General features: G+C 44.7%; 1 protein-coding gene across 7 annotated transcripts in view; it reads right to left on the bottom strand.

The window, feature by feature from the left end:
- Positions 1–26,114, bottom strand: part of efr3a (EFR3 homolog A (S. cerevisiae)) — a 171,993-nt gene that overhangs the window by 84,801 nt on the left and 61,078 nt on the right. For all 7 annotated transcript variants that reach the window (XM_072570428.1, XM_072570430.1, XM_072570431.1 and 4 more), the window contains one exon: positions 10,988–11,125. In XM_072570428.1, coding sequence (XP_072426529.1) covers positions 10,988–11,125 — 138 coding nt within the window. The remainder of the gene's footprint in view (positions 1–10,987; positions 11,126–26,114) is intronic.

Raw genomic sequence — 26,114 nt, 5'->3', positions numbered from 1 at the left:
AATATCACTGATTAATTCCAGGTGTTCAAATCAAGTGACTTTCCAGCATATACCCAATTTCCATTTCCATTAATGGAATCTTTAAGGCTTTTTATTTCTATCTCCGGCTTTCCTTGCTGCTCTGAGAAGGGAATTGTGAGGTATCCCCAACTGTCCTCTTTTCACTTTCCCATCCTCTGTACTTTTTGTAAGGAGGATAAAGAATTTAGTTATATGGATCAGGTCATAACTCCTAGCCTGTTTCTGCTTTGAGGTCAACTGATACGAATGATATCTTACTGGCACAGAGTCTCCTATATCCAGATCATGTCTAACTAAGTAGTACATTCAGGTGTATCATTCCAGATTTCTTTATACTTTGCAAGTAATCTTACTATAACTTCCTGTCTTCCCTGCTCTAATTTCAACTACAGTCGCAGTTTTTCTGTATTGGATAGTAAAATTGAGAAAGGCTCATTTTGTGAGGTGTTTACTTCTCTCTCACTTACTTGTGTCACTTACTTCACTCTTATTGTATCTGCCATTCTTCACTACTCTTACCACCATCTTCCCTGTGATGATATTGCTTCAATATGTTTATATGTCAAAATTTATTTTTCTTCCTGCAACGAGTATCTATCAGATAAATTACTTTATTAACCCTTCTAATTACCTTATAGTGACCACAGACCTTTGCTTTCAGAGGTTCATCTTGTGAAAACAATATCATCACTACATCATCTGCTTGAGATATTCTCGTTGCAACATGTTTGTCTGTCCTTTCTCTCAGTTCACTTGTGAAATTTTTAATTGTACCCGAAGTGATTTTACACATTCCTGTAGGTTTCTCTATAAACATGGGCATTTAATCTAACATTGAGGATTTATCTTTTTTGTCTTAATGTTTCCTGACTCAATTTTAATGGATTTTAATCCATTTAATCCATAATGGATTAATCAATTTTAATCTCATGCCAGGGATCAATTCAAATGAACTAAAGGCAGTAGATTTATTTGAAATAGCTATTGGCAGATAGCAAGAAACTGAATTCTTTGACCCAGTTGTGTGATAATCATGACAATAGACTTTAAGTATCATTTTGAGAATCTGATGGTGTCTCCAAAATTCCATGTGTTTTGACAACCCAGATTCTTAAGTGTGACCTGAGAAAGTTAAAACCTTGGTTTTCAATTGACAAAAAAAACTGGTTTAATTTTTCCACGACTAAATAGCTATAATAGTTCTCTAAAGAATACCTTCTGGAAATTTAGTTGTGATATCCTTAATTGTAAGGACATACTGGCATCCTACTTTAATTTTCAATAATCTACTAAATACTTGAATAGTTCTTCCAAAACTGGTAGTACAGTAAAACAAATACAGGTTTGATTACAGGGTGAGGTTTACCTACCATCTGTCACAAAAGAGACATTTTACTACATGACATCTTTATGGAGTCTTTGACCAGATAAAATGCCTGTTTATCGTTGTCAGAGTTCTCTGTATTCCCACAATCTTGGTCATAAAATCGTCATGTGCCAATGTCTCCCTATGATATCAGGGTGGCATAATAATGTGATAAACAACTGCCCATTCCTTGTCTGCAGGTTTGAGAGGGTGTCTCCATTTCCTCAGTAGAACTCTGTTCTGAACACAATAGTCACCTGGAGCTCCTTCAGACTCCAGTTCATTGCAAACTGCCTGAACTAACTTATTTATCTCCAGATATGCTTTCTGAACATATTCTTCTTTGAAGAAAATTTCAGCTACTCTACCATCTGCTTGAGGCATTACTTTGACCTTTGGTGATAAGATTTTGTTTTTCTATCGTTCTGGTCACTACACATGATGGAAAAATAACTGGAACTTGTTCCTGTAACTGTTCTCTTTAGCCTCACTTTGTTTTTTTTTGTGGTTATGGTGAAGCTTTAACATTTATTTCAGCCAAATAATTTCCTGGAGCATATGCAACCTCTTACAACTCCAACTTTTCACTGCTCCATATAACAATCCAAACCATGACTTCTCTATTTATCATGATATGGGGATGTACGCTCCATTTATTTTGCTTAACAATACACCTGCTTTCATTCAACTCTGTTGGAAAGGGTAAACTGGATCCTTCTCCAGCCCCTTAATATTTAGTTATGGGTTTAGCTTATCATTTGAAGAAAATGGGTTGTTTACTCTTTTGACAAATCTCTCTCATTTAATGTTAATCACCTCCTATGCATTCATAGCATTTTTTACTTGCAGTTTATTGCTTGTAGTTAAATCGACAATTTGCTCAGAGGTACATTCCTTTTAAGTTCCCTTTTTAGATTCTCTCTTACAAACTCCAATTAGTCCCATGGGCCACCCCTGCAATTTCCAGTGTTCTAAGCCAAGGTGCTTCACTTTATTACAATGGAATCATTAAGGGATTAGATTTCAATCTCCACCTTTCCTTGCTGCGCTGAGAAGGGGATCCTCTTCTCACTTTCCCATCCTCTATACTTCTTGTAAGAAGGATAAAAGGTTTATTTTTATCAATCAGTTCATAATTGTCAGCCATTACTGCTGCTTGTCTAGCAGTCGCAACGCTCTGGTTTTCGACATTCTGGAATACACAATACAAAATAAAAAGTGGCCTCAACATCAACATTTCCCATTACTGATTCTAAAAGTATGGAATGAGACAATAAAAATATTGACCTGATGGGATAGACTATGATTGTGGCCTGCGGAGAGAAAGTGAGCACTGCAGATGGTGGAGATCAGAGTCGAAGAGTGTGGTGCTGTAAAAGTCCAGCCAGTCAGGCAGCATCCAAGGAGCAGGAGAATCGACATTTCAAGCATAAACTCTTCATTAGGAACCACAAACTACAATTGTGGCCTGTGTCAGACCTGACAACATCAAATATGATGTTAACCTTAGAACTAATATCCCATCTTGAATTCGTTCATCTTATTATTTATTCAAACTCTAAATCCTGCCTTCTCTCTTTCTCTTCAAAGAGGACCAAAAGCTGAAACTTGGTCAGACAGTTGTGGAAGACACATGAAGACAACAAAGAAATAATACCATCGCTTTCTTACATACTTATACTCACCAGCTCAAAAACTGGCATTACTTTGGGACTTACACTTAAAAGTGAGATTTGCATGTGGTGTGACATCATGTATGAGACCCCCGCAGGGCAGCACGTTAGTACAGACATAATCTTACCAGACGGTAAGCCCTCAGAAGGCTAATGTTCATCTACTGAATCACTTGGTGTATTGGCAGACCTAAATTCAAGATCAAGCAGCACAAAAATGTTCATCAACAGTTTGGCACAAGGCTTTGGAGTGGTTCAACCTCATCATTGTCAATGTGATAGTGTTGGTCAACTTTCTAAGAACATTTTCTATCTAACCAAAATGTGGTATCTAATAGTCAATGCCTCATTTTCCATCATAACACAAACAGAAATTACCCAACATCTGAACACTACAGTGTAAAGCTCAAACTTTAGTCATGCAAACTCAGCTCACTGCCATCGTACCTATGGATATCAGTGTTCAAAGTGGCAGTCACTGTGTTAGAGTGACCAAATAGCTTGTCCTCCAACATATTTTAGGATGCGGAGAGGCTGTCCTGGCACACAATAGGAAACTGTGCAGCATGAAGCTGGTATCCTCTCAGAATACAGCATTCATACCTTCACTATTGCCAATTCATTAGTGTCAATGTTGCTGCCAGTCAGATAGTCCAAATTACTTCTGTCCATGCTAAGATGGTACAGTTTAAAGTCAGGCTTTCTGGGTACAGAGTTACTCAAGGCCATCTTGCAAGGTACCCTGCAAAGCTCCCTGCTGAAATCCAACAGCATCCACCAATAATAGTGCTAGGCACTAAGGGAATACACAATTAATATTCATTGATGTTTATAAGCAATACAGTTTGGTTTGATTTATAAATTTTGGTTTAGAACATCTGAATTGTGATTTTTAAAATTTTAGCATTGTACTTGAGAGGAGGCTGTGATGGTCATCAAGAGAAGGAATACAAGGTATGAGAGCATATTAAATGATACTAAAGTTGGTCATGCAGATCTTGGCCAAAAAGGGGCAGACTTGGCCGTCTCCTTCCTTCTTCCTCCATGGTCACTATGTAGCTGGTGAGAAAGGTTCTCATGATGGTAAGATTACAGCTTGCATCACCCCCATGGACTTTGCTAAGCACTCTGTTGAAAAGCATACAGCTTGTCCAGCTGGCAAAGCAGTTGTTTAAGCACCAAATGGTGCACCTGGTTGCATTTTGTATGTGGCATATGCCCTTAAATGCTGTCCATCTGAGGATGAACTGTGCACGGCAGTCACGATCCACACCATCAGCGCTCGGCAACCAGTGGTTGCCATGATTCTGGGAATTGACTTACTTGATACAAAGTGTATGGTCACACAAGAGTGGGGTTACTTTCTGTTGCAATACATCTTCATTGATATGCAGACCTGAAATGTGCCATTTGTGCAAACAATGGAAGCCAGCAATCCTATGAATCATGTTTATGTTCTACATTCCTATCTCTGTCAAGAAAAAATGAAATGTATTCAGTTGTTTTGGAATACACAGTTTCAGTGGCTTCCCTTATGCCACAATGCATCATGGATGCTGGAAATCAAATCAAAACAAGAACTGGAGAGGCCCAAGCAGGTCTACCAACATCTGTGGACAGTGAAACTGAATTAAGGGTTTGAATCCAATTTGACTTTTTGTTGGAACTCAAAATATTAATCGATTTCTCTCCACAGATGTTGTCAAATCTGTTGCATTTCTCCAGCACCTACTACTGTCTTTTTAGAATGATTGTTCAACCTGTCTAGTGTGCTTAATTCAGGAAATTTCTCCACGTACATTCTTACATTTATAGATATGGCATATGCACAGCCAGCACCAGAAAAGAGTAAGCCAGCAATGCAGAATAAATATTTCAGAACCTATATATTTCCATACCTGCCATGCTTCCATGTAGCTCAGCATCAATAAAATTTGCAAAAATAATACATTTTAAGTAATTTTACAATTCAAGTAAGATTAGCTAGAGCTGAATAAAACATGGAACATATATTTCCACAAAATGGTTTGATTCATAAACAGCATAACACTGGGTACTGCTACAAGGATTGCAGATTTTCAATAGAGAAATTAGCACTTCATAGCAGTGCGAGCACTATATTAGGTTGTGCAGAACACACTGATACAACACTTTCATCTAGCTTTATCTTTGTAGCAATATGAACAAACATTTTGCAGATTAAAGCACAATTCCAGTCAATCTTGTGCTGCAGCTTGAATAATTTGGTCAAATTTTTAACAACTTAAGTGGTAGAAGTTTGCTTATTGAAAATAACAATCAACTAAAACTGATCAATAAGCTAATAAAATTAGATTTAAAGAACATTTGAGATATTCATAGTTAAGTATCTAGATCAGGGTAGAGGAATCCACAACTAGAGGTTTAAGGTGAGAGGGGAAAGATTTAAAGAGGGTCTGAGGGGCAACTATTTCACACAGAGGATGGTACAAATAAAGAAAGAGCTGGCTGGGGAAGTGTTAGAGGTGGGTACAATTAGAAAATTAAAAAGTCATTTGTACAGGTAGGTAGATAGGAAGGTTGAGAGGCATACAGGCCCAAATGCAGGCAAATGGGAGTAGTCAGTTTAGGAAACCTGATTGGTAAGGACGATTGAGCTGAAGAGATGGTTTTCATGCTGTATGACTCTATTAAACAAGGGCACTTAAAAACTCAATGTGCTTATTCAGAGCAGGTGACCAGTTAGTTCAATGAACGACAAACATGAACAGGCCTTTTTTTTAAAAAAGCACTTTAAGGCCACCAAGAATATTTTTTTTCCCGAATATTTCTGTCATTGCTTGAATGAGAGTTAGTGAAATACCACAATCTAGCTGGAGAGCAACACAAGTTTGCATTGAAATAACTCAGATGATCTAATTGTGATGGAAGCAATAGCCACCACAAAACAAGGTCATTGTTGTCTGGGATAGACAGTAAGAACTCCTTACATTGAGAATTTGAAATTTTCTGAGGCCTCAGAGTATTGGCATGCAAAATATCCTGATAAATGATGGTCCAAAATCCAATAGGGTTCACAAACCGCAGTTTATGAAATTTATCAACATTTTCTGCTTTGTGGAGAATTGAGTCAGAATTCCCTTATTCCATGAACTTTGATACTATCAACAGCAGAGACCTGAGGCAGACACCATTTGTGCTGGAATATGCCCACAAGCCCAATCACCAATCCTGGCTCCACCCGTTCCAAAGTCTAAAGTCCTTGCTGATTCAGTGTCATTGAACAGGAAACAAGAGTAAAAGAAAGATAACATTCATAATCCTTCACTTGCTAAACACATCTCAATTAATGAATATGGTTTCAGATGGAGACCACATTGAAGCAAAAAGAAAAACTTGATGTTGCATTACCATTAAGTACAAACTTGGACAAATAACATCTAGGAGAGCCACAAACATCCCTTGGGCACTTCTAAACTGGCGTCTGCTTACAGTAGGGAAAGCATGCAAGATGCAATGGTACATGCATTGTAGGCAGAATGGTCAACAGACAAGTGTTCTGGAATCGACTGATCTACATTGGGAGTTGTGAAAATTAAACACAGGTAAGATATTTTAGCCAATGTTTGGATGCAGCAGACAGAGGTTGTCTGGGGGTGGGCAACTGTCATGTTAAAGGGACAAGCACATGTAGAGTAGAGTGAGAACAGCACAGCATTAGTATACATTTAGTAGATTGCTGCTCTTTGGTTTTCAAGTATATACACTAATTTGAAAACTTACATTTATTGCACACTGAAGTTTTAATTCTCTTCATGGAAAGTCAAGCCTTGTGTAACTTATCAGTTTTTCTCTAATGAAGGGGCTGATTGTTGTTGTTGTTGGTGCCGGTGCCATGGATGCCAACAGTTCAAGGTTTGAACCTGAGTCTGCAATGGCAGAGTGATACACTGAAGGAGTACCACAACCCATGAAAATACTTTCGTATCTCAAAGATATTGAACTTTCTTGCATCTGAGTGTACATCCTGTCAACATGCCACATTATACATTAAGAAAGCCACAATTATATTGACACCAGGCATAAGGAACATCAGTAAAGTGCAAAGATGACAGAAGGTTGGATTGTTCCCATGAGAGCAGAGAAAGGGCATTAGGGATGTTCAAAATCACAAAGGATATCAATGTGGTAAGTAAATAGAAACTATTTCTCAAGGCAGAAGCATCAGTAACTAGAAACACAGATTTAAGGGAAATACAAAGAAGCTGGGGATTGAATATGTGTAACCTTAGATAGAACTCAATCTACATTGTTAATCAGCCTCCAAACAGTGGTGCTAAGGTGGGGACAGTAATAAACCAGTATGCTAGGGATGCATGTAAGAAGGGGTTGCAGTAATCATGAGTGATTATAATCTACATATGATCAAGGCAAAGAACATGTTCAATAGTGTGATGGTGAATAAATTCTTGGAGTGTGTACAAGATGAGTTTTAGATCAGTAAGGAAACTAGGGAACTGGCTGTCCTGATTTGTTATTGTGCAATGGAAAAGGGGAAGTGACCATAACATGATAGAATTCTTCAGTGAGATAGAAAGGGAAGTTGACCAAACTGATACTAGGGTTCTAAGTCTAAACAAAGGAAACATCAAAAATATTAGAGATGCCTTGGTTGTGATAGCTTTCAGTGAAGTTACCTAATCTATGACGATGGATAGATATTAGCTAATTTTTAAGCAATAAGTGCATGAATTCCCATGTTATACATTCCTTTCAGACGCAAAAGCACAACAAAGGTGGCCCTACCAAAGTTAGTAAAGGAAATCAAGACATAAAAAGTCTTGACTCTAAAAAGACGTAAAGTATGTAGAGAACCTGTACAATTATGAGACTACAAACGTTTTTGTAAATACATAACAGGAAAAGATTAGTGAAGACAAATGTCAGTCAATTTCAGTCTGGAACTGGAGAATTGATAATAGAGAAAAAGAAGTGACAGATCTGTTTGATTAAATAACTACATTTGTTCTGTCTTCATAGAAGATGACACAAATAACTTGTCAGAAATGCTACTGAAACAAGGGTCAATCGGGAAGAAGTAACTAAAAATGATTAGCATTTTTAGAAACAAAAGTGCTGGAGAATTAAATGTGGCTGCAAGCTGATAAATCCCCCAGTGCCTGATTATCTCCATGCCAGAGTATTAAAGGAGGTGGCCGTGAAGATAGTGGATGCTTTGGCTTTGACATTCCAGAGTCTACAGAATTTAAGAGCAGTCACAGCAGATTGGAAGGTAGCAAATGCCACTCTACAGTTTTTGTTTTATAAAAAACAGAGGGAGAAAATGAAGAATTGCAGACTGATTAGTCTAACATCCCCAGTAATAAATAAATTCCTGGAGTCAAATATAAAGGATACAAAAACAGGAAACACAGAAAATATCAACAGGCTTAAGCAAAGTCAACATGGATTCGACAAACTTTGGTTTGAGGATGTAACTAGCAGAATAGATAATGGAAAGTCAGTGGATGTGGTGCATTTAGATTTCTAGAAAGCTTTTGATAAATTCTCATGTAAGAGGTTATGTGCAACATTAGACCACACAACATTACTGGAATAAATTGACAGATTGAGAACAGGTTAGCAGGCTGGAAACAGTTGGAACAAATGCGCCTTTTTTAGTGTGGACGAGTAGGGTACCACAACATTAGAGCTTGGGTGGCCAGCTATTCACATTATGTACCAGTAATTTGAATAAGCTAATTAACTGTAACATTTCCAATTTTTCTAATGAAACAAAACTAGGAGGATATGGGAGGAAGTAAAAAGGCCTCAAGGCAGCTTAGACATGTTGGGTGAATGGGCAAATAGATGGCAGATAAAGTTTAACATGGATAAGTGTGAAGTTCATCATTTCAGCAAGGAAAAACAGAATACAGAGTATCCTGCAAGACTGATGCAGTGAACAGTTAGGAAGGCAAATGGTACATTATCCTTCATTGAAAGAGGATTTGAGTACAGGAGCAAAGATGTCTTACTGCAACTACATTGGGTGCAGTCTCGCCAAGGCCCTGAGTGCCATGTGCAGTTTTGGTCTCCTCACCCGAGGAAAGACCTTTTTTATATAATAAGTGCAGTGAAAGACAGGTTTTACATAAGAGAAGAGATTAGGACAACTGCACCTATACCACTGGAGATTACAAGAACAAAAGGCAATCTCATAGGAACATACACAATTCTAACAGGATTGGACAAACTACATTCAGAGATATGTTCCCAGCCTTTTTCTTGGCGGGAAGAGGGTGGTCTAGGACAAAGGGTCATAGTTTCAGAGTACAGCATTGACTAATTAGGACTGAGACACGGAGAAATTTCTTCAGTTAGAAGGTGGTGACCCTGTGAAATTCTGTAACATATAAGGCAGGAGAGGCCAAGACACTGAAAATATTGAAGGAAATAATGGATTTCCTGACACTAAAGATATCAAAGACAATGGGGAGAAAATGGGATTATGGCATTCAGATAAAGGATATAACCATACTGAATTGCAAAGTAGGCTCGACAGATTGAATGGCTTACTCTTGCCCCTGTTTGTTAATTTTGTTGATGCATTTAAGATCTGGGGGGTGTGGAGGGTGGGGGCTTGATAGATGGATGCTGAAGGATTTTCCCTGTAGGACAGGTGAGAATGCAAGTCTCAGCTTAAAACTTAGGGGTCTTCTATTTATGATGAGGGTGAGGGTGAGGGTGAGGGTGAGGGTGAGGATGAGGGTGAGGCCTGGGTGCACGTCTCAGATTATCTATTGGTCTCTCCACATTTTCTTGACTGTTTTTCCTTTGGTGGATTGTGCAGCACCATAACGTAGATCACAGTAAAGCATTTCTATTGGCAAGATGAAAGTAAAATACTGTAACTGTTGAAAATCTGAAAGAAGAAAAAAACAGAAAATGCTGCAAGTACTTAGCAGGTCAAGCATCTGCAGCACTCAGTGAAAATTTGAGAATGGAATTTGATGCCATTGGGAAAATTGGATGAATAGTAAGACAGGATAGTCTAAAAGAGTGGGCACATTTAGTTTGTTATCATATGCAATACATCATTATCACTCCAATTATAATAAATGTTATACATCCATTAGCAGCAATATTTATTGTAATAATGCATTTTGAGAGCCTATAGCCGCTCTCTCACAAGCTCAGTGCACTAAGTTTTCATAGCCAGATACAGCCCTCTGACTGGTTGCGTACTCTGGGTCTAGTGCCTCATTGCAGAGAAGTAATCAATTCTGGGAACAGAATTTTTGAATTGTCAAGTTCATATTTACACAGATCTCAAGTGAGTTGCAGTAGTGCTGTTAAGTATTTTTAATGGGGGATGGTTATAGCATGACGAAATGAATCACTTTGCATTAAATACCAGGGTTCCAAAAAAAAGCAATCAGACAATCTAGATTAGGTAGGAATGACATTGAAAGTTCAGAAATTAAAAGTAAAATTATGACATGGCAACAAGACGTGCAGAATTTAAACTGGAACACAAATTATTTCAATGAATATTATAACACAACCAAACTGTTTTATAGCAGTTATGGTTTACTTCCGTGGCACAATATGTGAGCTAAAGTCTATAATCATGTGAGCTGAAGACTGGAACCTCACAAACCCATGTTACAGCATACGTTTTCAATTATTTTGCCTCTTTTCTGCTCATCACTTTCTGTAGGATTGGTACTATACCCTCCACCAGATAGCAGCTTTCTGCTTTTGCAGGGGAGAAGTGAATAAAGACACAAACGAAGGACAACAAGAGAGCAGAATTAGAGAAGAGGAGTGGTGCAGTTTTAAAAATCATTGTTTTTTTTTAAAAAAAGATTTACAATGCAATTATTTTGATCCTAATTTTTCTTGAGGAAAAATATTCAATATGTAACTATTATTTTTGACTTACATTAGAACAGGTCTGATGGCATTGTTCATGTTACCATAGGCTGCACGTCCCAGTAGTTCTCGAAAACAACTCTCTGCGAGAGCAGCAGGGTCCTCATCTTTATCTGCACTTCTTGATATTGAGGGAGGGTTGTTCTGACTGAAAATAAAGATTCACAGCACATCAAAAACATACTTTAAGTGAACCAACTTTGCAGTGGTGTATATATGATTAATTACAGATATTATAAATTTTATATCATGTGATCAGACAAACAGCAAGCTTTACTCACATACTGATTTTGCAAGGTCTAACCCATAGATTACACTAGCCCAGGGTTGCAATTTTCTCACTTATTTTCCTATTGCACTGTAGTACAGGTTCTTCAATGGTCTAGATTCACCAGGTTCAAGATCTCTAACCCTAGTGATTCAATCAATTTCACTCAAATTCCCTGCAATATTTAAATCTCTGTTGCAAGCAATTGTAGATTAGCCTTTATCACAAGAGTATTTGAATACAGGTGAAAACAAATCTCACTTCATTTGTATAGAACATGAATGAGACCACGGCTGGAGTATTGAGTGGAGTTCCAGTTCAGTTGCTTAAGGGATGAGATATTTGCTTTAGAAGGAATGCAGTGGAGTTCACCAGACTGATTCCTGGGGATGAAGGGACTGTCAATAATAAGAGTATGAGGAGACTGGGTCTATATTCTGTGGAGTTTGCAAGAATAAGGGTTGACCTCAGAATCATCTACAATTCTTGAAGGATTAGATAGGGTGCATGCAGAAAGGATGTTTACCCTGACTGTGGGATCTAGAACTAGGAGAAACAATTTCAGGATAAAGGATAAGGAGTACCTTCTTCATTAGAGGTTGGTGAACCCTTGGAATTCTCTATCACACTGGCTGGTAAAATCTCAGTCATTAGTAACTCAATCTGTTGTAATTACTAATGACATCAAGGAAGCTCGAGGACCTGAGTGGCCTACTCCTGCTCCTATATTCCTAGTAGAAACATAAAAATGTTTACAGCACAAAAGGAAATCATTTCACCCATGGTGTATGTGCCAATTCTCTACAGGAACAACTGAGCTAGACTCACTCCTTTGCACCAATTATCCAATTTTGTTGTGAAAACTTTAATTAAATCCACCTGTATCACCCTCCCTTGCAGTGCATTCCAGATCCCAAAAGACTTCCTGACATAGACACAAGAACCAAAAACAATCACTTCAAATAGTGTCCTCTGGTTCTCAACCCATCTATCAATGGAAACAGTTACCTCTTTTGGCCTTGTTCAATCCCTTCATGATTTTGAGCACCTTTGTCAAATCTCCACTAACCTTCTCTTCAGCTGAAGAACCGAGTTTCACCAATCCAGCTTTGTTATTGAAATCTGTCAGCGCGTACAGGTTTTCTACACCCTTTCCAATTACTTCATATCCTTTCTAATGTAACCTGAACTGGACACAATAGTGCAGTTGAAGATGAACTGAAGTTTTAGAAAGACTCATCATAGATTTCTTGTTTTTGGACACTTCGTCTTTGTACATAAAGTTCAGGATCCTGTATGACTCCTGGTGAATCCTATTATATACTTGAGGGACATTATTCTCTGGTACATTCCTCAAATAAAATCAACTTGCCTTTTCTGAATTTAACTGTTTATTGACGAAGCCAAGGCCACAGTCCCAATTAGCCACCAATCAGCATTGTTTCTCATGCAGTATAAATTGTTCTTCCCTTTGAAAACTGGTTTTCTTTCATTTGTCACGCAAGACAAAAAGCTTTGAAATATCTTTTTGGAATGCCTAAGTCCTCTATTATCAAGCAAATGTTTGCACTCCATAGTGTTATATCTCTAATTCCCTTCTAAATTTGCTCCTCTATCTACTCTGTTAGTTGATGACCTATAGAAAATACATAGTTGTGAATTTTCTCTAATTATTTCCAATCACTAGGCTTAATAAATACATCATTGAATAAAAGACATCAAATATCACACGCAACCCAATTAAATCACAGTGGGGATTTTTTGGGGATGCCTAACATTTGAGTGGTGCTAATTTTAATTGCCACTTGTCAGATGAAGACTGACATCATCAGGTCTTGCTGCATTTGAACATGATCTGCCATAGTTGCCTCTGAAAATGTATCTAACTTAGGAAGGTACTATATAAAGTAAACGGAGTCACAATAACTGCAATAGTTATTAAGTAACTCACTATGCTATAATTTTGCTGTATGTAGAAAAAACTAGGACATACTTTTTGAAGTCGAGATTTTTTGTAGACTATAGACAAATTAAGCATTTTGCTATCAATCATTAACTGCAGATGCTAATTTGGTATCAACTTCATACATCTTTTAGACCTTGAAGAGACTGGTCAATATACAGTATAGGTGTTTTGAACAGATCTTTCTTTTGCAAATTCCAATTGGTTTATGTAAATGAACATTATTCCTGCAGCTCTCCCTCCTTTTGCTGTAATCTGTGTGGATGTCAAATTCTTCTAATGTTAATGTCTTTAAAATGAAACAGTTTTTTTTCTCTCCACTCCATGCCCCATGACACACACACACACACACACACACACACACACACACACACACACACACACACACACACACACACACACACACACACACAGTTTCCCCCACCAGTTTGCCCTTGCAATTCCACTTCCTGCCCATTCCTCCAGATTACACTTAAATTAAAATCTTCTTTTTGTCTCTTGAGGTTTGCTATGTTCCTCGATTTGGGCAATCTAACTACTGGTTAATTATATGATCGTCAGATACTTTCTTCCACCTATATCTACACAAATTCAATAGAACTGTATTTTGAAACATTAGTAGACCTAGCTGGATATTGCATTGAACTTTACTAGTTTGTGGTTTTGAGTTAAGGTTTTGGAACTTTGAAACTTTTTCCATATTTGTTTTGATGATTTGTTAAAGTATGGGATTTTCAGAAATCTGTTACTGTAACGGTAAATGGGGTAAAGACAGGTTTGTGGAGGTATGTCAGAGATCACATGATCTCACTGAATTGGCAGAATGGAGGCTAAACGGCCTACTTCTATTTTCTATGTTCTTATGTTGAGGATACATCAAGTGATTGTAAGTACATTACTGAATTATTTAAAAATAAAAACAATTCTGTGTAATCTAGGTTTAAAAGTTTAACCTGTCAGATTGAAAGTTGCAAGTTTGAACCTATTCAGAGTACATCATTTTAGATATGACATTAAATCAAAACCTTCTTCTGCTTTTTCAGGCAGACATGACATGTTCCATTGAACTGTTTGAATAAGAAGGCAGTGCAGGGAGAGTTTCCCAATATACTGGCTCATACCTATCTCGCAATCAACACCACTAAAAATATATTATTTTATCTTCTCACTGTTTAGCTTTGTTTGTGTGTCTTATCAGCGTTCAGTGCCATCACAAATCAGTAGACAGGACTGCAATGGCTACTTCACAGACACAGACATCCTATACTCTGGATGCGAAGAAGCAGCCTTACCTCCCTCCTGTCCCTCTTCCCAGCCTCATCTCCCAACTTATTCCACCCGGCCTTATTTCTTCATCTCTTTCCCACCCGGGCCTTGTCAACTTCAGTCATGATGTGGAGTCTAGTCAATTTAACAGTGGGGTAGAGTATTACGCTTTCCTTTTATTTTTCATTTAAAAATGCAGGAATTTAACAATTTCAAGTGCGGGTAGTACTTTATTGAAGTTTAGAGGATACAAGTAATTTGTAAATTTTTTCCTCTGCTAAGGAAGGCCCGAAAAAACTTAATCCCATTTTTAACATTGAACCCCATGTGAATCAATGCTTGACTTAAAGTATTTTCACTTAAGGTTGTGCTCAAGTGAGGGGACTCTCTCTAACACATCATTTGACATTTACTGTTCCTTCTGGCTGCTGGTGGGCATCATCTTTCATCTGCCAGTGGACCCCAGCAATTCAAGTGTTTGGTCTCTCCTGTCACAATAGATGACAATCTATCATTGCAAAATAAAGAAGTTGTGTGATGGTATTGCAAACAAATGAATAAATAAATATATTAATAACTGATGCATGAAGCCAGTATATTACAGTACCAGAAACACTGGAGACTATTCAGTCCATCATGTCCATGTGGACACTGTAAGAGAAGCTCAGCCAGTCCCGTTCGTCTGCCTGCTCTCTCTGCAGACAGACAGTTTTATATTTCTTCAGCTGCTTATCTGATAAATCTTTATCATCCTGCACAAACCTATGAGGAAAACTGCCCCAGCCCAGATTCAATATCCTAGAAATGCAAGCTGTCCAAGGAACGTGGAAACATATCTCAACTATAAAAGTGGCCTCTTGTGCCTCCACGCTTGAAAGCATCCAACAGTATCCTGGATGTTTGAGACATGCAGAAGCTGAGCAGCAGTGTGACCACTGACAGAGTGATGTCACAACCTACAAGGTGAAGAAATATGAGGAGCGATGCACATGCACCTTCAACGTAGAAGTACAACTTCCATGTAGAACGACTGGAGGGCTGTAAATATTTCTCACAGCGGTTTCAAGAATGTATCAACATTAAAAGGGACTTAAAGGGCAACCTTATCACACAGAGGGTGGTCAGTGTATGGAATGAGCTGCCAGAGCAAGGAGGAGGAGGCTGGTACTATTACAACATTAAAAGATGAATAGGAAGGGTTTAGAGGGACATGGGCCAAATGCTGGCGAATCGGACTAGATTAATTTAGGATACCCAATCGGCGTGGACGAGTTGGACCAAAGGTCTGTTTCCAAGCTGTATATTTCTATGACTCTATGACTGATGTCCAGGTTTCACGTCCCAAATAAATATTAACACAAAAACAACTGAAGAGTACTTTCTCACTATTTTGCCCCTTAAAGAGGCAACAAAAGGTGAGGATTTCTACAACAAATTCAAAAACTACATGCTTAAGAAAAATATTCCAATCGAGAACTGGTTTCCATCACAACTGAGGTAACCAAACATGCTTGGCACAAATGCAGGAGAAAGTGACGACTGCACTTGCTGGAGATCAGAGTTGAAGGATGTGGTGCTGGAAAAGCACTGCCAGTCAGGCAGCATCCGAGGAGCAGGAGAATCAACATTTTGTGCATCAGTCCTTCATCAGGAATGCAGGCTATATTGCATTTTGCAGGAATGATCCTGTCTTTTCCCTTCCATCAGTAAGCATTAGAGAGCAAAGTTATGGACTTTTCTCATGAAATGAAAGATGTTAATATGGTAAACTTCAGTTTGAGCAAGAGTCCTTCAGCACTGTTTCTTTAAATCCTTTAAGTCAAAGCTGCCTATGCTGAACTAAACCTCCATGCTGATGTGACGTTGTTAATTCGCGGGAAGGCCTTGCAATGATTTTAAGGTTTGATGTCTGAAATCATCACTTTTCTTAAATCAAACAATGAATTGTGCAATGAGTAATTAGTCAATCTGTGGATGCTCGACTTCAGGTTCCCTACAAAAGAGAACACATTGAACTGTGAACTGCAGAGATTTAGCACATATGATCAGTGCCGTGAATGAGTCTGTGGTGCTGCCAGTTAAAAAAAACAAAAACACTACAACACTTCGTGAGTCTGCAAAAAATACTGGAGAAAAAAAAATGGAAGACAAAGGAAATTGTTCCACCCTGAAAGCTTCTGTGAAAGCCTGAGAAAGTTAGCAGAGCAATTCAACAGGCAATTTCAGGAATTCAATATGAAGGAAAAATCATCATTGTCTCAATTCTTCAAGTAGATATTGGTGGTTGGCCACCAAATTCCATCAGATAAGAGCAAATTACTGCAGGTGCTGGAATTTGTACTGAAAATGAAAAATGCTGGAAATCACAGTGGGCAGACAGCATCTGTGGAGTGCAAGCTAACGTTTCAAGTCTAGATGCTATTTTCAGCACTTTTTGTTTTCAGTACAGATTCCATCAGGTGTTTGATTCGCAAAGTGGAGTGTAAGATATGGGGATAATTACTGGGCAAAATGACACTGAGCTGAAAGTCAGATCAAAGGACAGAGATTTTTAGGGACTCTGAAACAGAGAAATGTACTCCCATCATGCCGTGCTTTTAAAGTGAAAGCTTACTCTATTTACCTCTGTGAGGCAAATTAAGATAAACAAGCCAATGAATCTCAATCCCCTCAGACTGTGGCTAGTATCTCAAACTATAGCACAAACTTTAAGGCGCTGTCAGATAATGTGCAGTCACAAAGGTCACACTGAGATTTGATGAGTTGAGCACAAAATAAATAATCACATACATTTGGTTTTAGATTTACATAACACTAAAATTAAACAGTTTATTCTACATTTTTTTGGGTATATTCTGGGCTGCACTTTAATTTAAAAAGTGACCTTGTATTTAAAAACATTGCCGACCACAGAGCCAAGAGATCAGCTACCAGCTAAAGACATTATGAATTTACACTTAAGGCATGATAATAATTCTGTGAATTACTAACTCAGACTGCTAGATAAAATGGGCCAAATTTTCCAAGGAGTGACAATCTTACACTGCATTTCAAAAGGAACTGAATTCCTAAAGGAATACAATTTTAAGTTTACTATCAATAACACTTCTCCAATCTTTTCAAAGTACAAATCAAGTTTCAGAGCTCTAAACCATCAAACATCTGTTTGTTCTCCAGCAAATTCTACAAACTCTTGATTATGTATTTTTTCCTCAGATTTCTAAAGCACATTAGGTAGGGTCTTGTAGGAGAGGTGACGACAGTGCTTCACTGGACTGTTAATCTAAAGACCAAGGTACCCTGCTTCGAATCCCACCACGACAGATGGTGTAACTTGAACTAAAAAAATCTGGAATTAAATATCTAATAATGACCAGGAATCCATTGTCAGTTGTTGGAAAAACCTAACTTGTAATTCAATTTTGTCCTTTGGAGAGGAAACTGCTATATCCTTACTGGTCTGGCCTATCTGTATCTCCAGATCATCAACAATTTTGTTGACTCTTAACTGCCCTCTGGACAATAAATTCTGGTCTTATCACATCCCATGAATGAATTTAAAAAAACATTCTGGATTCCAGCATATGCAGTCCTCACTTTCTTCTGGACTCTACATCTGAAAGGGAAGCAAAAACTTCCAAAGATTTTACTACCTAAATTCCTTCTAATCAAATAGTTCAAATTTCTAATAGCCATTGTGACTTTGAAGCAATTTACTCAAAACAAGGCAAAATAATTTCAGCATATTCCTTGCTGAATTTAGGTACTGATGAATATTCCAGTTCACTGTTTTTCCATCCTTCTTCCTTTTTTAAATTCTTGTTGCTTATTTGTAACTGAATTCTAAATAACTCAACATGTGTTTCCTCTGGATTACATTTTTCTTCATGAACCAATATCAAAGGACCCATTTTATATTGGTGGGGAGGGGGAAGGTGAGGGGGGGGGGGGGGGAGGAAGGTGGGCGGGGGGGGGAGAAAGGTGGGCGGGGGGGGCGAAGGTGGGCGGGGGGGGCGAAGGTGGGCGGGGGGGGCGAAGGTGGGCGGGGGGGGCGAAGGTGGGGGGGAGGGGGAGGAGGGGTTGGGAGGGAAGAGGGGGGGGAAGAGGGGGAGGGGAAGAGGGGGGGGGAAGAGGGGGGGAAGAGGGGGAGGGGAAGAGGGGGGGGGGGAAGAGGGTGGGCGGAAGAGGGGGGGGGAAGGGGGGGGGAGTGAGGGGGGGGGGGGAGTGAGGGGGGGGGGGAGTGAGGGGGGGGGGAGTGAGGGGGGGGGGGGAGTGAGGGGGGGGGGAGTGAGGGGGGGGAGTGAGGGGGGGGGGAGTGAGGGGGGGGGAGTGAGGGGGGGGGGAGTGAGGGGGGGGAGTGAGGGGGGGGAGTGAGGGGGGGGGAGTGAGGGGGGGGGGAGTGAGGGGGGGGAGTGAGGGGGGGGAGTGAGGGGGGGGAGTGAGGGGGGGGGAGTGAGGGGGGGGGGGGAGTGAGGGGGGGGAGTGGAGGGGGGGGGGGAGTGAGGGGGGGGGAGTGGGGGGGGGGAGTGGGGGGGGGGAGTGAGGGGGGGGAGTGGGGGGGGGAGGAGTGAGGGGGGGGGAGTGAGGGGGGGGGGGAGTGAGGGGGGGGGAGTGAGGGGGGGGGAGTGAGGGGGGGGAGTGAGGGGGGGGGAGTGAGGGGGGGGGGAGTGAGGGGGGGGGGAGTGAGGGGGGGGGGGAGTGAGGGGGGGGGAGTGAGGGGGGGGAGTGAGGGGGGGGGGAGTGAGGGGGGGGAGTGAGGGGGGGGGGAGTGAGGGGGGGGGAGTGAGGGGGGGGGAGTGAGGGGGGGGGGAGTGAGGGGGGGGAGTGAGGGGGGGGGAGTGAGGGGGGGGGAGTGAGGGGGGGGGACGAAGGGGGGGGAGACGAGGGGGGACGAGGGGGGACGACGACAAGGGGGGGTGTACGTGGGGGGGGGGGGGGGGGAGAGGATGGGGGGGGGAAGAGGATGGGGGGGAAGAGGATGGGGGGGGGGGGAAGAGGACGGGGGGGGAAGAGGACGGGGGGGGGAAGAGGATGGGGGGGAAGAGGATGGGGGGGGGGAAGAGGACGGGGGTTGAAGAGGACGGGGGGGGGGAAGAGGACGGGGGGGGGAAAGAGGACGGGGGGGGGGGAAGAGGACGGGGGGGGGAAGAGGACGGGGGGGGGAAGAGGACGGGGGGGGGGAAGAGGACGGGGGGGGGAAGAGGACGGGGGGGGGAAGAGGACGGGGGGGGGGAAGAGGACGGGGGGGGGGAAGAGGACGGGGGGGGGGGGGAAGAGGACGGGGGGGGGAAGAGGACGGGGGGGGGGAAGAGGACGGGGGGGGGGAAGAGGACGGGGGGGGGGAAGAGGACGGGGGGGGGGAAGAGGACGGGGGGGGGGAAGAGGACGGGGGGGGGGAAGAGGACGGGGGGGGGGAAAAGGACGGGGGGGGGGAAGAGGACGGGGGGGGAGAAGAGGACGGTGGGGGAAAGAGGACGGGGGGGGAAAGAGGACGGGGGGGGGAAAGAGGACGGGGGGGGAAAAGAGGACGGGGGGGAAAAGAGGACGGGGGGGAAAAGAGGACGGGGGGGAAAAGAGGACGGGGGGGAAAAGAGGACGGGGGGGAAAAGAGGACGGGGGGGAAAAGAGGACGGGGGGGAAAGAGGACGGGGCGGAGGAGAGGACGGGGGGGGAGGAGGACGGGGGGGAGGAGAGGACGGGGGGGAGGAGAGACGGGGGGGAGGAGAGGACGGGGGGGAGGAGAGGACGGGGGGGAGGAGAGGACGGGGGGAGGAGAGGACGGGGGGGAGGAGAGGACGGGGGGGGAGGAGAGGACGGGGGGGAGGAGAGGACGGGGGGGAGGAGAGGACGGGGGGGGGAGGAGAGGACGGGGGGGAGGAGAGGACGGGGGGGAGGAGAGGACGGGGGGGAGGAGAGGACGGGGGGGGAGGAGAGGACGGGGGGGAGGAGAGGACGGGGGGGGAGGAGAGGACGGGGGGGAGGAGAGGACGGGGGGGAGGAGAGGACGGGGGGGGAGGAGAGGTCGGGGGGGAGGAGAGGTCGGGGGGAGGAGAGGATGCGGGGGAGGAGAGGATGCGGGGGAGGAGAGGATGGGGGGGGAGGAGAGGATGGGGGGGGAAGAAGGATGGGGGGGGGAGGAAGGATGGGGGGGGAGGAAGGATACGGCAGGAAGGATGCGGGGGGGGAAAGGATGCGGGGGGGGAGGAAGGATACGGGGGGGGGAAGGATGCGGGGGGGAAGGATACGGGGGGGGGAAGGATGCGGGGGGGGGGAAGGATGCGGGGGGGGGAAAGGATGCGGCGGGGGGAAGGATGCGGGGGGGGAAGGATGCGGGGGGGAAGGATACGGGGGGGGAAGGATGCGGGGGGGGAAGGAAGGATGCGGGGGGGGGAAGGATGCGGGGGGGGGGAAGGATGGTGGGGGGGGGGGGAAGGATGGCGGGGGGGGGGGAAGGATGGCGGGGGGGGGGGAAGGATGGCGGGGGGGGGGGAAGGATGGCGGGGGGGGGGGGGGAAGGATGGCGGGGGGGGGGGGGGAAGGATGGCGGGGGGGGGGGGAAGGATGGCGGGGGGGGGGAAGGATGGCGGGGGGGGAGAATGATGGCGGGGGGGGAGAATGATGGCGGGGGGGGGGGGGAAGGATGGGCGGGGGGGGGGGGGAAGGATGGCGGGGGGGGGGGGGGGGAAGGATGGCGGGGGGGGGGGGGAAGGATGGCGGGGGGGGGGGGGAAGGATGGCGGGGGGGGGGGGAAGGATGGCGGGGGGGGAGAAGGATGGCGGGGGGGGGGGAAGGATGGCGGGGGGGGGGAAGGATGGCGGGGGGGGGGGAAGGATGGCGGGGGGGGGAAGGATGGCGGGGGGGGGGGAAGGATGGCGGGGGGGGAAGGATGGCGGGGGGGGGGAAGGATGGCGGGGGGGGGGAAGGATGGCGGGGGGGGGGAAGGATGGCGGGGGGGGGGGGAAGGATGGCGGGGGTGGAGAAGGATGGCGGGGCGAAGGATGGGGGGGGAAGAGGGGTGGAAGAAGGGGGGGGAAGAAGGAGAATGAAGAAGAGTGAAGGAGAGTGAAAAGTGGAGAAGAGAAGAGAGGTGAAGAGAAGAGAGGTGAAGAAAAGAGAAGAGAAGAAAAATAAATAAAAAAGAGAAGGGAAGAAAAGTGAAGACGAGAGAAGACGGGGGGGGGAGGAGAAGGGAAGGGGGGGCGAGAAGAGGGGGGGGAAGGGGGCGAGAAGAGGGGGGGGAAGGGGGGGAAGGGGGGGCGAGAGAGGGGGGATGTGGGGGGGGGGGAAGGGGGGGATGTGGGGGGGGGAAGTGGGGGGGAAGTGGGGAGGGGAAGTTGGGGGGTGGGAAGTGGGGGGAGGAAGTGGGGGGGGAAGGGGGGGGTGGGGGGTGGGAAATGGGGGGGTGGGAAATGGGGGGGGGGTGGGAAATGGGGGGGGGTGGGAAATGGGGGGGGGTGGGAAATGGGGGGGGGTGGGAAAGAGAGAGAGACAGACAGACACAGACAGGGGATGGGGGGGAAGAAGGATGGGGGGGGAAGAAGGATGGGGGGGGAAGGAGGACGGGGGGGGGGAAGGAGGACGGGGGGGGGAAGGAGGACGGGGGGGGAAGGAGGACGGGGGGGGAAGGAGGACGGGGGGGGGGAAGGAGGACGGGGGGGGGGAAGGAGGACGGGGGGGGGAAGGAGGACGGGGGGGGGAAGGAGGACGGGGGGAGGAGGACGGGGGAGGAGGGGGGGGAGAGGAGGGGGGGGGGAGGAGGGGGGGGGGAGGAGAGGGGGGGAGGAGAGGGGGGGAGGAGAGGGGGGGAGGAGGGGGGGGGAGGAGAGGGGGGGGAGGAGGGGGGGGGGAGGAGGGGGGGGGGAGGAGAGGGGGGGGAGGAGAGGGGGGGAGAGGAGAGGGGGGAGGAGGGGGGGGGGAGGAGGGGGGGGGAGAGGACGGGGGGGGGGGGGGGAGGACGGGGGGGGGGGGGGGAGGACGGGGGGGGGGGGGAGGACGGGGGGGGGGAGGATGGGGGGGGGGGAGGATGGGGGGGGGAGGATGGGGGGGGGGGAGGACGGGGGGGGGGGGGGAGGATGGGGGGGGGGGGAGGATGGGGGGGGGGGGAGGATGGGGGGGGGAGGATGGGGGGGGAGGATGGGGGGGGGAGGATGGGGGGGGGAGGATGGGGGGGGAGGATGGGGGGGGAGGATGGGGGGGGAGGATGGGGGGGGGAGGAGGATGGGGGCAGGGGGAGGAGGATGGGGGGGGAAGGATGGGGGGGGAAGGATGGGGGGGGAAGGATGGGGGGGGGGAAGGATGGGGGGGGGGAAGGATGGGGGGGAAGGATGGGGGGGGAAGGATGGGGGTGAAGAAGAGTGAAGGAGAGTGAAAAGTGGAGAAGAGAAGAGAGGTGAAGAGAAGAGAGGTGAAGAAAAGAGAAGAAAAATAAATAAAAAAGAGAAGGGAAGAAAAGTGAAGACGAGAGAAGACGGAGAGAGGGAGGGGGGGGAGGAGGAGGAGGGGGGGGGGAAGGAGAGAGAGGAGCGAGAGGGGCGGGGAGAAGGGGGGGAGGAGCGAGAGAGAGAGAGAGAGAGGGGGAGAGAGAGAGAGAGAGAGAGAGAGAGAGAGAGAGAGAGAGAGAGAGAGAGAGAGAGAGAGAGAGAGAGAGAGAGAGAGAGAGAGAGAGAGAGAGAGAGAGAGAGAGAGAGAGAGAGAGAAGAAAAAGAAGAAGAAAAGTGGAGAGAGGAGAGAGAGAGAGAGAGAGAGAGAGAGAAAATGCAAATGAGAATAATAACTGTTGGTGAATTGTCTTTGCCAAGGGTGTTATGAGGGATGCTGTTTATGTTGGAACAGTAGATGAATGATATCTGCTACACAGTGCCTTACATTTGCCTTTACAAAAGTATAAATGTTAGGGTATAAGGCTATCTCCATTATATACTTTCTTTTTTTGGGGGGGGCGGGGGGTTTCTGGTCCATGACATCCTCTATCCCAGGAATTCATTTCCTACACATTTATGGCATCTCTTTAAGGCAAGTATTACTTTTGCTTTAAAGTACAGAGCCAAAACTAAGCATTACTGAATAATACGCCACATGTGGTCTCATCAAAGTTCGAGTTAACTGTATTAAGACCTAGCTACTCCTTTGCTCAAATCCCCTTGCAATAGAAGCTAACATATCATTCACTTTCTTATTGCTTATCATACCCGTTGCTAACTTTTAATCGACAATGGCTTATAAACAAGGTCACCCATGTTGCTCTGAAGTTCAACTCTTCTCAAACTTTTGCCTTTTAAGAAATAGTTTGCATTTCTGTTTTTCTTACCAAAGTGGATAAATGCTCATTACCCCACATGGCATTCCATTTGACATTTTTGCCTGCACTCATTTAGCCTCTCCATATACTTTTAAAGTATACCTGCACTTTTCTCTAATCACATTTTACCTTCTGTGACAATTGCAAACTTGAAAATGTCTGTTATTCACTTTAAGCAAATCATTGCCACAGACTGTTAATAATTGGAATCCAACCATTAATTCTGAGGTATCCTATTCATCACTACAGAAAGGCAATAAAGCTGTGCAAGTGTTATTACGGTGGCTTTAAAATGGTGCCAAAAAATGTGTCCCACATGGTTCACTTCTCAGATCTCAGTTTTACTGGCTGAAATAAGCCATTTTTTCCCAAGGATTTTCCCCACTGTGGAAGCGTTCCAAGGCTTGAAAATTGTCATAATTCCTTGGTGAATGTTTGAGGGAGAGGACGAGACATTGAGTGTGGTGGGGAGGTGAGTCAGCCATTCTTGCCTTGGAGCTCGCAAAGCCAGAATTTCAAGCTTTGATTCCACTTGGGGCTCGATCTCCAATTTGGGATGTCCTGTAATAAATGGGGTTGGAATTTTTTAAAAAATTGTGGTTGTAAAATTGTAGTTGTAAAACTGTAGTTTTAGATCACTTGACCAAGAAACAGTTGTTTCCATCTCCAACAGTTTCCCACATGACTCTGAAATAACTGCAGTTTTTGCAGCCAGCTGTCAGTGTCTTCTTTACAAGATATTTAGCTACATGAAAGCATACACTAAGAAAAGGCTATTAATCCCCTGCAGCTTGCATTGTTGCTAACACCATTAAGAGGCTGAATAGATTTACATTTATTCAGCACTCCCTTGTGGCTTCCAAATATCCTAAAGCACCTCACATACAATTAATCTAATGCATATCTGAGAGATTAAGTGGAAACGGTTTTAAGCACAGCAAGGTTCCATTAACAGTGAAAAGTTTTAAAAATTACAGTTAGCAACCACTTCCCTGAAAGAACATTCCAAAATAAAGTTGGATTTCATTTTCATTATGCATCTCCACACTAGTTGAAAACGGCACTCAAAAAGAGATATACGTCAAGTATATCAAGCACTGCCAATGGGCTGAAGAGTGGCTGATCGAGATTAATTTGGGTAAATGCGAGGTATTGCATTTTGGTAAAACAAACAAGGGCAGGCCTTCTACAATTAAAAGTAGGGCCCTGGGTAGTGTTGTAGAACAGAGACACTTAGGGGACTCAAGTACATAATTCTTAAATTTTGCGTCACCTCCTGATAGGGTGGTTAAGACGAGATTTAGCATGCTTGCCTTCATTGCTCAAACCTTTAAATGTAGGAGTTGAGACGTTTTGTTGAAGTCGTACAGGATGTTGGTGAGGCCCCTTCTGGAGTACCATGTCCAGTTATGATTGTCCTGTTATTGGGAGGATATCATTAAGTTGGAGAGGGTTCAGAAGACATTTACCAAGATGTTGCCAGGAATGTAGGGTTTCAGTTATAAGGAGAGAATAGATTGGCTGGGACTTTTTTTCATTGGAGTGAAAGAGGTTGAGGGGTAACGTTTTAGAGGTATATAAAATCATGACGGGTTTAAATAAGGTGTCTTTTCCCTAGGGTGGAGGAATTCAAGAGCAGGGAGCATATTTTTAAGGTGAGAGGAGAAAGATTCAATAAAGACATGAGGAGTAATTTTTTTGTTGTTGTTTTAAACAGAAAGTGGTTCTTGTGTAGAATGAAAGTCCAGAGAAAGTGGTGGATATGGGCACAGTTACAATATTTAAAAGTCATTAGCCAAGTACAAGAATAAGAAATGTTTGGAGGAATATGGGCCAAATGCAGGCACGTGGGACGAGTTTAGTTGGGGATTATGATCGGCATAGACTGGTTAGACCAAAGGGTCTGTTTCCCTGCTGTATGACTATGTTTAAGCTAGAAAGTTTCCAAATCAGTTTTTTTAGCTTAATTTTTTAGCTTAATTAGGGGCGGCATGGTGGCTCAGTTGTTAGCACTGCTGCCTCACAATGCCAGGGACCCGGGTTCGATTCCGACCTCAGGCGACTGTCTGTGTGAAGTTTGCACATTCTCCCTGTGTCAGCGTGGGTTTCCTCTGGGTATTCCGGTTTCCTCCTACAGTTGAAAAATGTGTTGCTGGAAAAGCGCAGCAGGTCAGGCAGCATCAAAGGAGCAGGAGAATCAATGCTTCGGGCATAAGCCCTTCTTCCTGATGCTCCTTTGATGCTGCCTGACCTGCTGCGCTTTTCCAGCAACACATTTTCAGCTCTGATCTCCAGCATCTGCCGTCCTCACTTTTTCCTCCCACAGTCCAAAGATGTGCAGG

The sequence above is a fragment of the Chiloscyllium punctatum genome, chromosome 5, assembly GCF_047496795.1.
Source record: "Chiloscyllium punctatum isolate Juve2018m chromosome 5, sChiPun1.3, whole genome shotgun sequence".
NCBI lineage: Eukaryota > Metazoa > Chordata > Chondrichthyes > Orectolobiformes > Hemiscylliidae > Chiloscyllium > Chiloscyllium punctatum.
This window is presented reverse-complemented; position numbering and strand designations above follow the sequence as displayed.